Here is a 20,152-nt window from a genome sequence, read left to right as displayed (position 1 = left end):
CTTGCAGTAAAATTTCAGAGAGATCCATACACTTGAACACAAGTTATTGTCTGGAAACTAGAAAAAAATGTGTTTTTTGGCCCCTTTTTGGACCCAAATTCCTAAACGTTTAGGGCAATTACCCCCAAACTCAAACCCAGCTTTCCCTTTGTGATATGGAACCTTGTAGTACAATTTCAGAAAGATCCATACACTTACACACAAGTTATTGTCATGAAACTAGAAAAATGCTTGTATTTTGCCCCTTTTTTGGCCCCTAATTCCTAAAATTTGGAGGCAATTACCCCCAAAATCAATCCCAGCATTCCTTTAGTGATATGGAACCTTGTGGTACAATGTCAGAGAGATCCATACACTAACACACAAGTTATGTCTGGAAGTTCCAAAAATGCTTATTTTTGGCCCCTTTTTGGCCCCTAATTCCTTTACTGTTATTACCATAACCCCCAAAATCAATCCCAACCTTCCTTTTGTGGTATTGAACCTTGTGGTAAAATTTCATAAAGATCCATTCACTTAAACTAAAGTTAGAGTGCGAAAACCAATGTGTCTTCGGACGACGCCGGACGACGCCGGACGACGACGACGCCAACGTCATACCAATATACGACCACAAAAATTTTTTTGCGGTCGTATAAAAACACGGTTAGATTTGGCATATCAAAGAACCCCAATAATTCAATTTTTGATGAAATCAAACAAAGTTTAATTTTAGACCCTTTTGACCTCAATATGAACCAATTTGATAGCAGGGCCTACAAATAAAAAATCTAAATACATGGTTAGATTCAGCATATCAAAGAACCTCATATATTCAATTTTTGTTGAAATCAAACAAAGTTTCATTTGGACCCCAATTTGGACCAACTTGAAAACTGGGCCCATAATCAAAAATCTAAATACATGTTTAGATTCAGCATATCAAAGAACCCCATATATTCAATTTTTGTTGAAATCAAACAAAGTTTAAATACTGGACCCTATCTTGGACCAACTTGAAAACTGGGCCCATAATCAAAAATCTAAACACATGTTTAGATTCAGCATATCAAAGAACCCCAAGAATTCAATTTTTGTTAAAATCAAACTAAGTTTAATTTTGGACCCTTTGGACCTTAATGTAGACCAATTTAAAAAACAGGACCCAAAATTAAAAATCTAAATACACGGTTAGATTTGGAATATCAAAGAACCCCAATAATTCAATTTTAGATGAAATCAAACAAAGTTTAATTTTGGACCCTTTTGACCTCAATATGAACCAATTTGATAACAGGGTCCACAAATAAAAAATCTAAATACATGGTTAGATTCAGCATATCAAAGAACCCCATATATTCAATTTTTGTTGAAATCAAACAAAGTTTAATTTTGGACCCCAATTTGGACCAACTTGAAAACTGGGCCAAAAATCAAAAATCTAAATACATGTTTAGATTCAGCATATCAAAGAACCTCATATATTCAATTTTTGCTAAAATCAAACAAAGTTTAATTTTGGACCCTTTGGACCTTAATGTAGACCAATTTGAAAACTGGACCCAAAATTAAAAATCTAAATACACTGTTAGATTCGGCATAACAAATAAATAAATGTGATCAAAGATTTTACAAATCTAATGCGCCATACTGTGCAATTAAAGATTACTTCTTGAAATTTTTCAATATTTGAAATTTGAAAAAAAAAATAATATTTGAAGAATAATTCTTTTTAATTTCTGAAATCTGAAATGAGAAAAAATTGACCCCCCACAATTTCTTTTTATCCCCCCCCCTTTTTTCCCCAAAAAAATTCTTCCCCTCAAGATATGGTCATAATCTCAATTCAAATTTCCAATGGAGTTGGCAACCATAATTACCCATTTAAATTTACCATAGTGCTAACTTAATCTATTTTATAATAGAATTAAAAATATAGTGTCAAATCTTTCATATGGATTTTTTTGTAAAAAAAAAAGATGCAACATTTGCAGATATTTTTACTGGTCTTCCTTTATAAATATGTATTTCTTTAAACATAATTTAAAAGCAGTGTAAGGGAAGTAACCAAAACGTTGTATTTGGATTACCTCCCTTACACTGTTTTAAATTATCTTTATTGTTCATTAACCATTACTTTATACATAATTTAAAAGCAGTGTAAGGGAGATAATTTCAATGATGTATTTGATTTATCTCCCTTACACTGCTTTAAATTATGTTTTGTACAAAAGTATTTGTCCATTAACCAGGACAACCTTGTTTTTCCCCCTTTTTTGCCCCTAATTCCTAAACGGTTTGAGCCATAACCCCCCAAAGCAAATCCTAACCATCCCTTTGTGGTATGGAAACTTGTAGTATAATTTCAGAGAGATCCATACACCGTTCCACAGTAATTGTCTGGAAACTAGAAAATGCTTATTTTTGGCCCCTTTTTGGCCCCTAATTCCTTAACTGTTGGTACCATAACCCCCAAAATCAATCCCAACCTTCCTTTTGTGGTATTTAACCTTATGGTCAAATTTCAAAAAGATCCATTCACTTAAACTAAAGTTAGAGTGCGAAAACCAATGTGTCTTCGGACGACGACGACTACGCCAACGTCATACCAATATACGACCACAAAATTTTTTTGCGGTCGTATAAAAATGCTTATTTTTGGCCTCTTTTGGCCCCTTATTCCTAAACGTTTTGGGTAATTACCCCCAAACTCAATTCCAGCTTTCCCTTTGTGATATGGAACCTTGTAGTACAATTTCATAAAGATCCATACACTTACACACAAGTTATTGTCATGAAACTAGAAAAATGCTTGTTTTTTGCCCCTTTCTGGCCCCTAATTCCTAAAATTTGGAGACAATTACCCCCAAAATCAATCCCAGCATTCCCTTTGTGATATGGAACCTTGTGGTACAATGTCAGAGAGATCCATACACTTGCACACAAGTTATTGTCATGAAACTAGAAAAATGCTTGTTTTTTTGCCCCTTTTTGGCCCCTAATTCCTAAAATTTTGAGGCAATTACCCCCAAAATCAATCCCAGCATTCACTTTGTGATATGGAACCTTGTGGTACAATGTCAGAGAGATCCATACACTAACACACAAGTTATGTCTGGAAGTTACAAAAATGCTTATTTTTGGCCCCTTTTTGGCCCCTAATTCCTTAACTGTTGGTACCATAACCCCCAAAATCAATCCCCACCTTCCTTTTGTTGTATTGAACCTTATGGTAAAATTTCATAGAGATCCATTCACTTAAACTAAAGTTAGAGTGCGATAACCAATGTGTCTTCGGACGACGACGACGCCAACGCCAATATACGACCGCAAAATTTTTTTGCGGTCGTATAAAAGTCATGACGACTTGTTTTTTTTTTTGTAATTGTACTGAACAGTCCGACACTAGATAATGTGGCCACTAGTTCATCTGCATGCACCCTGTGCCGATTAAATAAAGTTTTTTTTTCTTATATTTAATAAAATGCTCCGCAGGGCGCAACTTGATACGCCCGCAGAGGTTGAACCCTGAACAGTTGGGGCAAGTATGGACACAACATTCAAGCTTGATACAGCTTTGCATTTGGATTGTGATTAAATATTTGACACAGCATAGGTTTCTGACACAGAATGAATGTGGTCTAAGAACTTAAAAATTTTAAATTGGACATTCACCTATTATGGTCCAATATCCAAAATCTAAATACATGGTTAGATTCAGCATATCAAAGAACCCATTGAAATCAATTTTTGATGAAATCAAACAAAGTTTAATTTTGGACCCTTTTGACCTCAATGTGGACAAAGTTGATAACGGGGCCCAAAAATCAAAAATCTAAATACATGGTTAGATTCAGCATATCAAAGAACCCCATATATTCAATTTTTGTTGAAACCAAACAAAGTTTAATTTTGGACCCCGATTTGGACCAACTTGAAAACTGGGCCCATAATCAAAAATCTAAATACATGTTTAGATTCAGCATATCAAAGAACCCTTAGAATTCAATTTTTGTTAAAATCAAACTAAGTTTAATTTTGGACCCTTTGGACCTTAATGTAGACCAATTTGAAAACAGAACCAAAAATTAAGAATCTAAATACACGGTTAGATTCGGCATATCAAAGAACCCCAATAATTCAATTTTTGATGAAATCAAACAAAGTTTAATTTTGGACCCTTTGGACCTCAATTTAAAAACGGGGCCCAAAATCCAAAAACTAAATACACGGTTAGATTCAGCATATTAAAGAACCCCAAGAATTCAAGAATAAAACCCCATTGAAATTGGTCAAGAAATAAGCAATTTATACGAAGTATCTTCTTTTGCACAATACTGTGCAATTAAATATTTCTTGCTATTGCGCAATACTGTACAATTGACAATTTCTTGCTATTGCGCAATATTGTGCTATTGGATATTTCTTGCTATTGCGCAATACTGTGCAATTGAAGATTTCTTGCTATTGCCCAATACTGTGCAATTGAAGATTTCTTGCTATTGTGCAATACTGTGCAACTGAAAATTTCTTGCTATTGCACAATACTTATTATATAATAATTTACACATCCTGTTTGGTGTGTATCTCCTACCATATCATTATTATTTGCTTTTAAATATAAATCAGAAATAACCAACTTAAAATGGAAAATTTTAAAAGAAAAAAAAAAAGGAAAAAAAGAAAAAAAAGGAAAAAAAAGAAAATCCCCCCCCCCAAATTTTTTGAACCCCCTTATGATTCATCACCCCCAAACTCAATCCCAGCCTTCCCTTTGTGGTATGGTTCCTTGCAGTACAATTTCAGAGAGATCCTTACACTTGAACACAAGTTATTGTCTGGAAACTAGAAAAATGTGTTTTTTGGCCCCAAATTCCTAAACGTTTAGGGCAATTACCCCTAAACTCAAACCCAGCTTTCCCTTTCTGATATGGAACCTTGTAGTACAATTTCAGAAAGATCCATACACTTACACACAAGTTATTGTCCTGAAACTAGAAAAATGCTTGTTTTTTGCCCCTTTTTGGCCCCTAATTCCTAAAATATTGAGGCAATTACCCCCATCATCAATCCCAGCCTTCCCTTTGTGGTATGGTACCTTGCAGTACAATTTCAGAGAGATCCATACACTTGAACACAAGTTATTGTCTGGAAACTAGAAAAATGCTTATTTTTGGCCCCTTTTTGGCCCCTAATTCCTAAACGTTTCGGCAATTACCCCCAAACTCAATTCCAGCTTTCCCTTTTGTGATATGGAACCTTGTAGTACAATTTCAGAAAGATCCATACACTTACACACAAGTTATTGTCATGAAACTAGAAAAATGCTTGTTTTTTGCCCCTTTTTTGGCCCCTAATTCCTAAAATTTTGAGGCAATTACCCCCAAAATCAATCCCAGCATTCCTTTTGTGATATGGAAGCTTGTGGTACAATGTCACAGAGATCCATACACTAACACACAAGTTATGTCTGGAAGTTACAAAAATGCTTATTTTTGGCCCCTTTTTGGCCCCTAATTCCTTTACGGTTGGTACCATAACCCCCAAAATCAATCCCAACCTTCCTTTTGTGGTATTGAACCTCGTGGTAAAATTTCATAGAGATCCATTCACTTAAACTAAAGTTAGAGTGCGAAAACCAATGTGTCTTCGGACGACGCCAGACGACGACGACGACGACAACGTCATACCAATATACGACCACAAAAATATTTTTGCGGTCGTATAAAGGTATGTAAAAATTTAATTGTGTTGTGTGAATGGTTATTTGGTGAAAATAATAAGTCGCTAGTTATTTTTATCTTCAGGGGATAAAAAGGGGGAGGGTAATTAATTTGATTCCAAATGGCTTCCAATCTACTGTATAAACATGCAATAATATTTCTATTGAATTTTTTGCTTCAAAACGTCTTGAACAAATGATTCTTTGTGGATTTTTTGATACTTTTAGGGGATTTAATGATTTGATTAAATCGAGCTGCCAATTTTGATAGTATAAACAGATTGCATGCAGATTCCAGTTACCTTTACTCAGCAATACTTGTTGGAAGTACAGAGACAGCAAATTTATTTACAGAAAGGAGGAGAACTTTACATGTATCCTTTTGCATAAATAACCCAGGAATCCCAGTGGAGTCTAGTACGTGCAATTGGAATTGGTGCATGTATATCCTGCTGGGATTTATTTTGGGCTCCCCCTTTTTTTTCCGGGAATCCCAGTATATTCCAATCAAAATCCCACAATATCCCAGTATATTTCCACCAGGATATACATCGGGATCCCGCTTCTTTTTCAATTTTATCCCAGTGGAATTACAGTGTTCTCCCCAGGATTTTTGGATAGCACCAGGGTAACGCGTGTGAACAGCTTGGTGAAATGATTCATACAATCAGTTGTGTGTCGCGTGGCGTCGCTATATTTCTAGTGACTGCAGTTTTTATGTCTCTTGTTTTAATTCTGTGGTACTGTGTTACATGTATGTCAGAATATTATTGGTTAAACAGATCAATAAACAGTTTGTATACTTTTAATATTTTTTAAAAATAAATAAAACAGGATTCATTACATAATATTCATCTAAATTTAAAGTAATTAAATCTTTTATAAAATCCATGATCAATAAAAATAAAATATCATTGAAACAGGAACATATATATTATTAGATATACTGTTCCCAGATTCAAAAGAGAACAAAAATGTTCAATTTAAAAAACTTTCTAGTTTCTAGAAAGAAAGTTGTTGTATGTGAAAGGATTCCTGTCCTGGGGATATAAAATTAACAAGAACAAAATTGTGTTATAATTTGAACCAGTTTCTATCTTAAATTTTAATAAAAAGAAATTTTTCATAAATTTTAAAACATTTTGCCATAGATTTCATGTACATGTAAATATTAACCTTTCTTGTCTTTGGTGATAATCAAACATATATACAGACTTAATACTGTACTGAAATCTAAATCTTTATTTGTCATGATCCATTTAAAAAAATTTCCTAAATCTATAAATTTATCTTAGGTCTCTAGATCTATAAGTAACATATTCAATGTCAACAACATTTTCCCGCCTAAATGACAGGAAGTAGATATAAATAGATTTAACATGTGCTTATGGATTAAAATTGCAAGATCACTTCTGTTATTCATTAATGATCATATGGATATAGATATCCAGGTTGAAGGTACAGTCATGCATTTTATTTATAGAATAGATTGCAGTTAATTGTAAATAATCTTGAATATTCTACGTGAACTAACTGGGTCATGTGATCCTTCCCCTTTGAATTTCTTGTTGACAGTTTGAAACCGGAATATCATGCAATACCTACATGTATGTCATAATTAAAGATAATTTTGGCCATGGTTTAATTAGAGACATATAAAACTATAATATAAGTATTGAGCTAACTTTATAATGTACAAAATATGTACCGTCGTATGTACAACTATCGGGTCAACACGGTTTGTGTACAAAGTATTTGCCAACTTGTCAGGTGGTGAGTCAAGCCTTAAGATAGTTATCTTTGATCATAAAGTTATGATCTCTAAATTAAAACACAAAAGAATCATGTAATAAGTGTTAATTACATCGATTAAATCCAATCAACAAAGGTTAACCTCATAAAGGTAAATCAATCACGTGGTGTAAACAATCCATGTTGAACTGGTTTGAACTGGTCAAATTTCACCTGGAGTTTTATACCGCACGGAAAAGATTTAAAAATTAAGTCGTTTAAAACTTTACCGATTTACGATTTTTTAACTGAAAATTTTAGCACCACGGTGAAAAATTATACATCACGGTAAGAACGGTACCACCACGGTAAAAAATTATACATCGCGGGCCCGCGGTCCTTTAAGGGCCTGGGGAGAACACTGGAATTAGGTGGGATCCCAATTGGAATCCATCAGAATTCCAGCCGGAATTCCAGTGGGATCCCAGATTTATTTTCTCTTGGGTATGTGCGTTACGAATAATTTTCTGTAAATGTAAATTTGACGGAACTTAAACACAAATGAACAGCATAAAAAATGTTAAAAATCACCCATTTTCACAAATCAAATTCACAAAACAAGTAGTTTAAGACAAAAAACACACTATTAAGAACTGAAATGAATAAAAACCATTCACCCTATATTTTTTCAACATATTGGTTTTTCATCTTATACTTGGTGATGTATTAATTGTCCCATGTTAAAAGGGTAAAAATGAGGCCTTTTTGAAATATAATCTATATTATAAAAAAAAGTTGACAACCAACCAAAATATAATTATGCATACTATCTCTTCATTATATCAGCAACATGTTTGCCCATTTTGTAGCATTCAATTGCTCCTTACAAAAAAATATTATATGTTTTCCCTGCTATACCACTAAAGCACTGTGTGAATGGACTGACCCATATGTAGATGCATCATACAGTATAGAATGTGATCAAGCAGCTTAGTACCATATTTAAGGAAGCTCTGATTTGAAGTTCCTGAGAAAAATATGTCAGAAATTTCATTGGACAGATAAAAGGACAGACATATGGAGCGACAGGGTAAAACAGTATACCACCCTTCTTTGGAGTATGTTGAAGCATGTGTATAAAAAAGCCTTTTCTCGATATCTAAGATCAATGAAGATTATCCATGATTTTCTGTTAATTGAATGTCATCTTGTTATATGTTGGGTTTCCATGCAAACTTGTCAATAGCTAATTCTTTTGTTAAGCTAGTTATTATTTAAAGTGGTTTACAAATTTAATGTGCTTAATAAGATATGAAATAAAATTTCCATTACAACTTTCAAATCTTTAATGCTGACCTTCATAACAGTCCTTATGTATTTATATATTTTTGGCTTTCCTAACTGCTTGTTCGGATATGCCTGATAAAGTAATGCAAAGTAAGTCCTCTATGTTTTATAGGATTAACCAGAATAACTTCCACACTCTAAATTGAGCAAGTTAAACTAAAGACTAAGTTAAAAGTACTAACCATTTATTCTTCTTTCTGATGTAATCTTTCTCTGACATGTTCACTAAATATATAACAGGCTTGGCTGTTAAAAATAAATGTTGATTTAAAAAATCAATCTGCAAAAAAAATTTTTTAAAGTTTAATCATTTTAATGTAAACCTACAGTTTACTGTAACCTAGAGGGAAAGTAATGGTGAAAAGTGAATTGAGGCTCTAATGAGCATTATCACAAACCTTAAAAACATAATTATGTAAAACTCTGTCTCAATAAAAGAAATGTTTCACAACAAAATATTTCCAAAAGAAAATATCCATCATATCAGCAGTGTCTGGTCTCATCAGTGATATTTGTTGTTGGTTCCATCATTTCAGCAGTGTCTGGTCTCATCAGTGATATTTGTTGTTGGTTCCATCATTTCAGCAGTGTCTGGTCTCATCAGTGATATTTGTTGTTAGTTCCATCATTTCAGCAGTGTCTGGTCTCATCAGTGATATTTGTTGTTGGTTCCATCATTTCAGCAGTGTCCGGTCTCATCAGTGATATTTGTTGTTGGTTCGATCATTTCAGCAGTGTCCGGTCTCATCAGTGATATTTGTTGTTGGTTCCATCATTTCAGCAGTGTCTGGTCTCATCAGTGATATTTGTTGTTGGTTCCATCATTTCAGCAGTGTCTGGTCTCATCAGTGATATTTGTTGTTGGTTCCATCATTTCAGCAGTGTCTGGTCTCATCAGTGATATTTGTTGTTGGTTCTATCATTTCAGCAGTGTCTGGTCTCATCAGTGATATTTGTTGTTGGTTCTATCATTTCAGCAGTGATTGGTCTCATCAGTGATATTTGTTGTTGGTTCCATCATTGAGATAGCAATCAAATTTCTGAAAAGCCTGGCAAATTCATAATTTTTCTTACAAAAAAAAATATGCTTATCAAATAATTCCTGATATATAATTACCTTAGTACAATGTAGCCACATACTTAAATACTTCTCTAAAGATCTAACAATATAGATTTGTTTTTTTCTAAATTTGTTTGCAACTGTGAATAACATAATAGATAGTGATAAGGATGAGCGACCATAATTTTCAAATCACAAAATCAACATTATGGGATTTAAAACTTGATAGAATTTTTGTCAATTTTTGGGATAAATTTTGATAACAATTGAAACCATGTCTATTGGCAAGTGGGGTCAGCAATCCTACTTTTTAAAGAAGATCATTAACATTACATTTGCACAAATTTACTGAATTAACATTTGAATTTTTTTTCAAAAACAACACAGCAGAGATTGGCAAGCCCACTCAGAATATACATTAGGCCTCCATCATGCTACAATTTTTTTTATCATTGTTTAAAGTGCTTTTCTATGTTAAAGTCTAAGTATTGAAACACGAAATAAATTCACCTGCTTTTAGACCATTACCATTCCAATAAAATATGCATGTCCCTGAAAAAACCATGCTGCTTCCTTGTAAACATCCAAAGGGTAGGATTGAGTGTTGAATAAATGACATCCTCAAACAAATGGATACCAAACATCATTGACCTACCATTAGTGGTTCTCCTTAAACTGACCTAATCACAAACTTTTAACATGTAAATTAAGAAAAACTTTCAAAGTCAATAGACCATGACTGAGGGGGCAGGGTTAAATAATCTCCATTGTTGATGTTGCTGCCACTAGAAATAGCACAACTAAGTTTCGGATTCACACTTCAGTGTCTTTGAGGAGAGACACAAATCATCATTTAAGGGCAATAACTTCTATAAGGAGTCCACTGACATTTTCATCTTTGCTGGCTTATTGATAGATCTTGATTTTTAATCATTTTTGCTGAATACAGTTTTCTTTATCTACTACATTGTTTGCCAAAAACCCAATATTGGGTAAAAATCATTATCATATGATTATTAAAGGGCAAGAAATATTCTCTACCTTTAACAGCTTTCAAAATAATAAACAATACACATGTAAGTGCATTTTGCCCCTATGTTTTATTTTTAGCCTTGGTGGTCATGTTGGTTGCCAGGTGGGACTATCTGGCACATTTTATAAACAAGATTCAAGAAGGATGATTGTGGCCAAGTTTGGTTCCAATTGGCCCAGTAGTTTCAGAGGAGAAGATGTTTGTAAAAGTTAATGGAAAACGGGACCTCAACAAATGATGGCAGGTGAAGAAAAAGCTCACTTGGTTCTTATAAACATTTGGAGATGTGCTATGATTGCCAATAGTTAAATATACAATAGAGTCCAAATGACTTGCATGTAAGCAACTTTAGGTCACTATATGGCCTTCAACAAAAAGCAAGACCCATACTGTATAGACAGCTGTAAAAGGCCCTGACTGTTTGTAATAAGGCCTCAAAATTTTGGATTTAGTTCAAAACTGTTAAAACAGCAAGAATAGCCTCATTTTTAGAGTTTGTCATTATATCTAGATATAAGCAAAGGCTTCACCCAAAAAGATAATTTGGTAGAAGATTTATTTTACAAAGAGATTAATGTATGTAAAATCTCTTTGGATAAGGACTTGGCCGATATTTTAAGTCATTTCTGTCCAAAAACAATGTTAGCCATTTAAGGTCAAATATGTTAAATTTGACATGTTTATGATCACAAGTGACCTTTCTGCACCAAAGTGTCCAGTTTTTATATTGTTTATTTATCAATGAAATTAATTACTTAACATTATTTTGAAAGGCTTGAATAATTAAACTATTTTTCAAATTGCAGTGATATAAATTATAAACTGCTTCGCTGAGCTTGATACAGGTCTGAATTTGGATTGTATTAAATATTTGACATATTATAGGTTTCTGAATAAATGTAGTCAAAGAACTTGAAATTGGTTATATGAATTGAATTTATATTCAATTAAGATTTCTTGCTGTTGTGCAATACACTGTGCTGTTGCGCAATACTTAGTAAATCTGTTGTCAGACTATAAACAATTAAAGTTCTAGTAATTCTCAATGTCATATTAGAAATTTATGAAAATGTAAAGGGAGCTTACATCAATAGATATAAACAATTCACCAAAGTTTCATGAGAATTGCTGACAGCATTTTTGAGTTATTGTCCGAAAACTGGAAAATCCCCCTTTTTTAATGAATAAAACCCCATAACTCAGAAATGTAAAATGGAAAATTTATAAAATTCTAAACGGAGCTTACATCAATAGATATAAACAATTCACATAAGAACTGCTGAAAGCATTTTTGATTTTTTGTTCGAAAACTGGCATATCCCCCTTTTTTATGAATAAAACCCTGTAACTTGGAAACGTAAAATCTAAAATATATAAAATTCTAAAGGGAGCTCATGTCAATAGATATAAACAATTCACCACAATTTCTTGCAAGTTGGTGAAAGCATTCTTGAGTTATTGTCCGAAAACTGGAAAATCCCCCTTTTTTTAATGAATAAAACCCCATAACTGGGAAACGAAAAATCTAAAAGTTATAAAAAACGATAGGGAGCTCACGTCAATAGATATAAACAATTCACCAAAGTTTTATGCAAATTGGTTAAAGCCCTTTTGAGTTAATGTCCGACAAGTTGACGATGGATGGACGGACAGAGGTATACCATAATACGTCTTGTAAACGGGCGTATAAAAATGATGGCTCTCATCGTATCTCCTCCTTTTCTTTTTTTTTATATAGGAGATAGGCCTGTTTGATAGGGAAATCAAGCCTATATCCTCGTGTATTGTGTTTTCGACCTACTTACATATTTATCAATATTTCCCCTTTTATATGTATGAACATATACATGCCTAATATTAGAGTCACTAGTATACTTGTACATTAAATAATTGTATCTAAAATATATTTTGATCTTAGATAATTTTTTTTATTTGAGCTCATTAGATTGATGGCACCTTTGTTGACAAAAACTAGCGTCTTGTGTTTTCAACCTATCTAAGAAAGGGATCCAAAGTCGGAAATGACATGTCGTACAAATCCGGAATTGGTTATAATTTGATGCCAATGTTTATATCAAATTATTTAAACTGTTAGAGGCGATCAAACTTATGACTTAATGAATTAAATAGTGACATATACAACTATAAGATATAAAATACTATTTTGATATCTTTATTTGACTAGTTGTACATATTTCACATGAGGCACTTTGGAAGCCTTGTAGATCCTTGTAGGACCTTGTATACAGTCATGTTTCTGTTCAATATACTTTAGTGAAGGCATTGTGAAGTGAGGTTGGTGAGTATTGTCTGTAATCTCCCCTGACAGACTGCTGTTTCTGTGGATTAAAATTAATTGATATTTTATTTTTTCCAGCAAAAAGCTGTAAGGATCATCCACATTTCCGTATTAAAAATAACTTTAAGTATTACAACTAACCACATGACAGTCATGTGACTTAATGACCTTGATGTTAACTTCACATGCTAAAAGACCTCGGCCATATTTCTAGAATATTTGTTTATTTTTTATTAGATTCTTGTGGAAGGTAAAAATAGTATTAGTGAAAAGGTACAAAAATGTGATATCAAATAAAATAACGTTAATACTTAATTATAATAACTTTACTTGAAACATTTTCACCACACGTGGTATTATTTGCTATTGTTACTAAATATAGCAGCCAAATATGAATTCACTAGGGCATGCGTAGCATACGGGAAGTAAAAGTAGAATTAGGTCGAAAACGGAAGACAGTCGAAAACACAATACGAGACGATACATGATATTTCAGAATTTGGAAGTCTTTTCACTGGTACATGCACAAAATAGGGATATGTAAGGTCTAGATAGGCCAAATGTGAGGATTGTGCACATGTTTCAGAACTGGTTTAACCTCAGCACATTTTGTGCATGTACCAAGTCAGGCTATCTGGACCTACTGTAACCATGGTAATGTAAGGCATGATTATTGTAACAATACAGATGAACATGTTAGCCAGTAAGATCAATCAAATGAAATAAAATAAATTGCTTCGCCGAGCACAGCTGGATACGACCGCAGAGGTCCAACCCTGAACAGTTGGGGCAAAAATGGACACAATATTCGCGCTTGATACAGGTCTGAATTTGGATTGTAATTAAATATTTGACACATAATAGGGTTTCTGACACAGAATAACTGTAGTCAAAGAACTTGAAATTGGTTATATGATTTGAATTTATATTAAATTTTTTGCTTCTGTGCAATACACTATGCTGTTGCGAATTGACCCCCACCCCCCACCCCCCAAAAAATTTTTTTTTACCCCACCTTTTTTATTGCTTTTGTGCAATATACTATGCTGTTGCGAATTGAACCCCCCCCCCCCAAAAAAAAAAAAAAAAATTTTTTTTACCCCCCATCAATATTTGAAGAAATTTTCTTTTTTATTTCTGAAATCTGAACTGAGAAAAAATTGCCCCCCCCCCCCCACAATTTTTTTTTCACCTCCCCCCTTTTAAATAAAAAAAAAAGTTTTTTGCGTTGATCAAGATATGGTCATAATCTCAATTCAAATTTCCAATGGAGTTTGCAACCATAATTACCCATTTAAATACATCATAAAAGTCTTAAAAAAGAAAATGACATACATAATCATGGCTAAAATTAATATTCCTTAATCAGCATTTTTAATATTAACTTCTAAAAATAAATTGACACTAATCACCTCAAGACAATACAACATTTCTTTATACATAATTTAAAAGCAGTGCAAGGGAGATAATCCAAACATAACATTGTACTTTTAAGTAATTGTCCATTAACTAGGAAACCCTTGTCAAATGTCTTATCGTTTGTAATTGTAAATCTTATTTTTTTCTGTTGTATTCGTGTGTTATGGTAAAGATAATGAAAGAACCTTAGTGAGCGCGCTCACATACCCCACGTCCCCACATTGTCATTGGAGAAATAAAATAAGTGTAAGAAAAAAAAATTGAATCATAATTTCCTGTCAATATGCACAACTACATAGTATGTCCTTATTATCGACACAGTTTCATGAAATTCTGTTGTGTGGTTTGAGAGGAGTTGTGATGACAAAATGTTGCAGTAGTATATTGGGCAAATAAGTTCAAAGGGGCGTAACTCCTGGAAAAAAAATTGAATCGTAATTTCCTGACGATATGCACATCTACATAGTATGTCCTTATTATCTGAAAAGGTTTCATGAAATTCTATTGTGTGGTTTGAGAGGAGTTGCGATGACAAAAGGTTGCAGTAGTATATTGGGCAAATAAGTTCAAAGGGGCGTAACTCCTGGAAAAAAAATTGAATCGTAGTTTCCTGTCGATATGCACATCTACGTAGTATGTCCTTATTATCTGAAAAGGTTTCATGAAATTCTGTTGTGTGGTTTGAGAGGAGTTGCGATGACAAACTGTTGCAGTAGTACATTAAAGTAAATAAGTTCAAAGGGGCGTAACTCCTAGAAAAAGAATTGAATCGTAATTTCCTGTCGATATGCACAACTACATAGTATGTCCTTATTATCTAAAAAGGTTTCGTGAAATTCTGTTGTGTGGTTTGAGAGGAGTTGCGATGACAAGAAACAGGACTGGCGGACGGACAGACGGACGGGTCAAAAACATTATACCCTCCACAACTCGTTGCGTGGGGTATAATTAATCACCCAGTTCATTACCCGGTAATTAGATTTTAGTTTGGGTCAACTAAATTTATACAATATATTTGGTTTACAGTTTGATTTAGAAGAAACACCGACATAGCTAGATAATACTATTAATTATCTAATTACTACCACATTTTATATTTATCAGCATTGTAATTTTCATTGTTATTAATAAATGTTATATGAGTATTATAAACCAAATCTTGAATTCTATCCTAATTCTATCCTATTTTGGGGAAATTTCAGAAATTCAAATGTGACGTCACTTTTTTTGCGTTGATCTCTTTGGCTAACTCAGCTGTGAATTTTTATGTGCTGGTTTATGTTGTTTTATGTATTCCTTTTTATTCTGTAGTTAGTCACAACTTTGGTATTATCATGTATATATATTATATAGTCATTTTTATAAATTTACTGTTTGCAAAAGTATGAATTATTCTAAATACTAAGGATTTTCTTATCCCAGACATATAACCTTAGCCGTATTTGGCACAACTTTTTAGAACTTTTGGTCTTCAATGCTCTTCAACTTTGTACTTGTTTTGGCTTTCGTACTTTTTTGATTTGAGCGTCACTGGTTAGTCTTGTGTGGACGAAACGCGCGTCTTGCGTATTAAATTTTAAACCTGGTACCTTTTCTTAGCTATTATTTGTATGTTTCTCTGTCCTATATGTTCTCCCATTTATTTGTATTGTAGTCCTGTCATGTAATGTTGTCATTTTAATGTTATATTTAACATTGCCATAAAAGCCGGAGGTTTGGCTAGCCACAAAACCTGGTTCAACCCACCATTTTTTTCTTAAAATGTCCTGTACCAAGTCAGGAAAATGGCCATTGTTCTGTGTGTGTTACATTTTTAATGTTGTGTTTCTATTGTGTCGTAGTTCTCCTCTTATATTTGATGTGTTTCCTTCAGTTTTAGTTTGTAACCCGGATTTGTTTTTTTCTCAATCGATTTTTGAATTTCAAACAGCGGTATACTACTGTTGCCTTTATTTTTCCCCTTTTTTGCCCCTTATTCCTAAACGGTTTGAGCCATAACCCGCCAAAGCCAATCCTAACCATCCCTTTGTGGTATGGAAACTTGTGGTCTAATTTCAGAGAGGTCCATAAACTTTTCCACAAGTTATTGTCTGGAAACTAGAAAAATGTTTATTTGGGCCCCTTTTTGGCCCCTAATTCCTAAACTGTTAAGACCATAACCCCCATAATCAATCCCAACCTTCCTTTTGTGGTTATAAACCTTGTGTTTAAATTTCATAGATTTCTATTTACATATACTAAAGTTATTGTCTGGAAACCAAATGTCTACGGACTACGCTGACGACGACGACATGATACCAATATACAACCACAAAATTTTTTGCAGTTGTATAAAAATCAGTCTTGTTTGGACAACCGATTAACATTATTCTGCTAACACTCAAAACTTTCTGCTGGATGCTGGCTATTACCTAATATCATCCAGACAAACTGCACGATCCAGCATCAGTATAAAAATGGATTACTAACTTAACTCCCTAGTAAGCCTCTACTTCTAATCTTTCTGTGCTGTTGACTAGTTCCCTTATACTTCTATTAAAGAACTCGTTATTAATTTTTGTAATAAAGCATATGAAAATAATGGTATTAATTATTATAGTTACGTACCCGTTTTGTAAAACGTTGAAGTAAGATTTGGAGGGCAAACGTTTACAACTTAAATGGTTTTAATGACTTTAAATTGTTAATTTCATAGTAATAAACTATGCAACATGCATCTTTTCGAATCTGAAAGTAAACCGATTGTATTAATTTGATTGTAAACTACGAAATGAATTCGGAATTACGATACGAAATTTCTTCAGATTATCTAGTTTTAGTTAATATTCATGTACAACTGTATTTACTTTTAAACTTGTAAAATGATTCAATATTATCGATAATTGTTGTACTCGTGTTATTTGGCATGAAATTATGTTCTGTTTTACGTCTAATTCTGTACTCGTTTAAAAAGGGGAATGCTGATTGCATAAGTCAATATAAAAGCATGTGTTCGACTTGTTAAACCTTTGTAACTGGATTTTAAATTTATTTTATAATCTAAATTTTCATTAGAGTTTGCTGAAAATAAAATAATGTAATTAATCGTCTATCTTGATCAAGAGTTCTCCTGTCCGCTGTGTCGATCAACCTGTACAAGTGATTAGCGATCTTTAGCCGGACGAGGACCCTTTGGATTATAATACAAAAAGGATTATGCAAATACATACAATTGATTATAATTGCCAACAAAAATGGCGGTGGCTAGCAAAACAAAAACAAATTTTGACAATGGCGGAAGATAATTTAACGATCACAGAGATCATTTGACGATGGCAGAAGATAATTTAACAATGTTAGTGCGCCATCATAAAACAGGTCATGGAGATCCCTGATGTATGTTGTGCTGTAACACCTCTGTCCCATCTCAAAGGGAGAGTTGAGCATTCACAAACATGTTTAACCCCGCCACATTCTTTATGTGCCTGTCTCAAGTCAGGAGTATGTAATTCAGTGGTTGTCATTGGTTCATGTCTGTCATATTTGTTTTTCATAAATCGTATTGTATAAATTAGGCTGTTAGTTTTCTCTTTTGAATTGTTTCACATTTTTTCATGTCTGGCCTTTAAAGCTGAATATACAGTATGTTTTATTAATCTCATGTATGACATGTATCCCCAACCCATGAGATTCCCACCCCAAAAATAAAAATATGCCACTCATTGTTGAAGGCTGTACAGTGACCTATAACTACTTTTATCTTCGTCATTTGAACTCTGGTGGATAGTTGTCTTGTTGGCAATCATACCACACTCCTTATTTCTATACTCTGTTGAAAATCTGTGAACTGAGATTTGGATTGTTTTTCTTTAATAATAAATAAAAACACAAGTGAACCAATGCCTGGTAAATCTTCTGTCAGTAGATTCCATAAAGTGGATACCTCGGGTATGCAGGGTCGTTACGATAAAAACATAAAATGTAGAAGGTCCAGTAACAACAACACTTTAAGGAATGCTCCAGTAATTTATTGAGATCGACATGTTTTGGTGGCTAGGCCACCGTCATCAGTCTAGCCACTGAAACATGTCGATCTCAATAAATTACTGGAGCATTCCTTAAAGTGTTGTTGTTACTGGACCTTCTACATTCTTTAATAATAGATTAACAAATTGCCTCTTGAATTTGATTATAACATTCATTACTCAAATCATTATTGTGGAATGTGGTTCAAGCTGTCCTTTTAGTTACAGTAGAACGAAAGAAAAGGAGAAACAATTAAGCTGTTTATAGGATGTTGGTTGGATAGACAGTCAACGTAATATTACAGAATGGACATATCAGACACATAAGCTCAAATGGTCTTTCAAATGGAGTTAAAAAATTCAATGTCTCCAAAAAAGTGGTTCCACCAATAGCAATGCTCTTTATTCTTACCTCTTTATTATCCCAAATTCCATTTCGGACCCATTTCCCTGCTTGCAGTATTTCTCGAACCTTTATCAAACAATCCTAGATTAAAAAAACACAAAATAAGTCTGTAGTTGAAAAGAAAACAAATATAAAACACAGAGTTCCAATGTCCCCCGCGTTGCACATATTTTATCTATACAAGGTACAAGGGCAATTACTAAAACAAGAACTTTTTTTTTGTTCTTTAAAACTTTTTATTAATATCTAAGAAAAATGAAGGCTTCAGAGCAAATGCAATATGATTTCATTATAATTAATATTTCCAAGGGGCAAAACTCGTTAAAAATATTTGATCAGCATTATTTTTCGAAAGTGTCCACGACATTGCTGATATATACCTATGATATATAAGTTTCATAAAATTTTGGCAATAATTGTACACATGAGAACGCTGACAATGCAATTTTCCATATAATCAATATTTCCATGGGGCATAACTCTTTTAAAAATAATTAATCAGCACTGATTTTTGAACTCGTCAAAGTCATTGATGATATAAACCTATAATATAAATTTCATAAAAATCTGGCAAGAATTGTACACATTAGAGCACTCATAAGGCAATTTTCCATGTAATTAATATTTCCAAGGGGCATAACTCTTTTAGAAATTATTTATCGTCACTGATTTTCAAACTCATCAAAGACATTGCTAATATAAACCTATGATTTAAGTTTCTTAAAATTCTGGCAATAATTGTACACGAGAGCGCTAACAATGCAATTTTCCATATATCTTATGTTTCCAAGGGACATAACTCATTTAAAAAAAATTGATCGGTACTGATTTTTCGAACTCGTCCAAGACATTGCTGATATAAACCTATGTTATAAATTTCATAAAAATCTGGCAAGAATTGAACATGAGAGCACTAACGATGCAATTTTCCATGTAATTAATGTTTCCAATGTTTCAGCATATCAAAGAACCCCAAGAATTCAATTTTGGTTAAAATCAAACTAAGTTTAATTTTGGACCCTTTGGACCTTAATGTAGACCAATTTAAATAAAATGCTCCGCAGGGCGCAGCTTGATACGACCGCAGAGGTCGAACCCTGAACAGTTGGGGCAAGTATGGACACAACATTCAAGCTTGATACAGCTCTGAAT

At 33.3% G+C, this 20,152-nt stretch overlaps 1 protein-coding gene and 1 long non-coding RNA gene across 7 annotated transcripts in view; one reads left to right on the top strand and one right to left on the bottom strand.

Annotated features, from left to right (window-relative positions):
* The window catches only part of LOC127718952 (uncharacterized), a 126,651-nt gene extending 121,966 nt beyond the window's left edge, over nucleotides 1-4,685 (top strand). For all 5 annotated transcript variants that reach the window (XR_007990058.1, XR_007990056.1, XR_007990057.1 and 2 more), the window contains exon 2: nucleotides 3,500-4,685. This is a non-coding gene — a long non-coding RNA (uncharacterized LOC127718952). The remainder of the gene's footprint in view (nucleotides 1-3,499) is intronic.
* Nucleotides 4,686-8,932: 4,247 nt separating this feature from the next.
* The window catches only part of LOC127718911 (obg-like ATPase 1), a 128,700-nt gene continuing 117,480 nt past the window's right edge, over nucleotides 8,933-20,152 (bottom strand). For both annotated transcript variants that reach the window (XM_052225004.1, XM_052225005.1), the window contains 2 exons: nucleotides 19,007-19,081; nucleotides 8,933-9,059 (listed from right to left, as the gene is read on the bottom strand). In XM_052225004.1, coding sequence (XP_052080964.1) covers nucleotides 8,943-9,059; nucleotides 19,007-19,081 — 192 coding nt within the window. In that variant the 3' untranslated portion in view covers nucleotides 8,933-8,942. The remainder of the gene's footprint in view (nucleotides 9,060-19,006; nucleotides 19,082-20,152) is intronic.

This window comes from Mytilus californianus, unplaced genomic scaffold (assembly GCF_021869535.1).
Source record: "Mytilus californianus isolate M0D057914Y unplaced genomic scaffold, xbMytCali1.0.p SCAF_10, whole genome shotgun sequence".
In the NCBI taxonomy this organism is placed as follows: Eukaryota; Metazoa; Mollusca; class Bivalvia; order Mytilida; family Mytilidae; genus Mytilus; species Mytilus californianus.
This window is presented reverse-complemented; position numbering and strand designations above follow the sequence as displayed.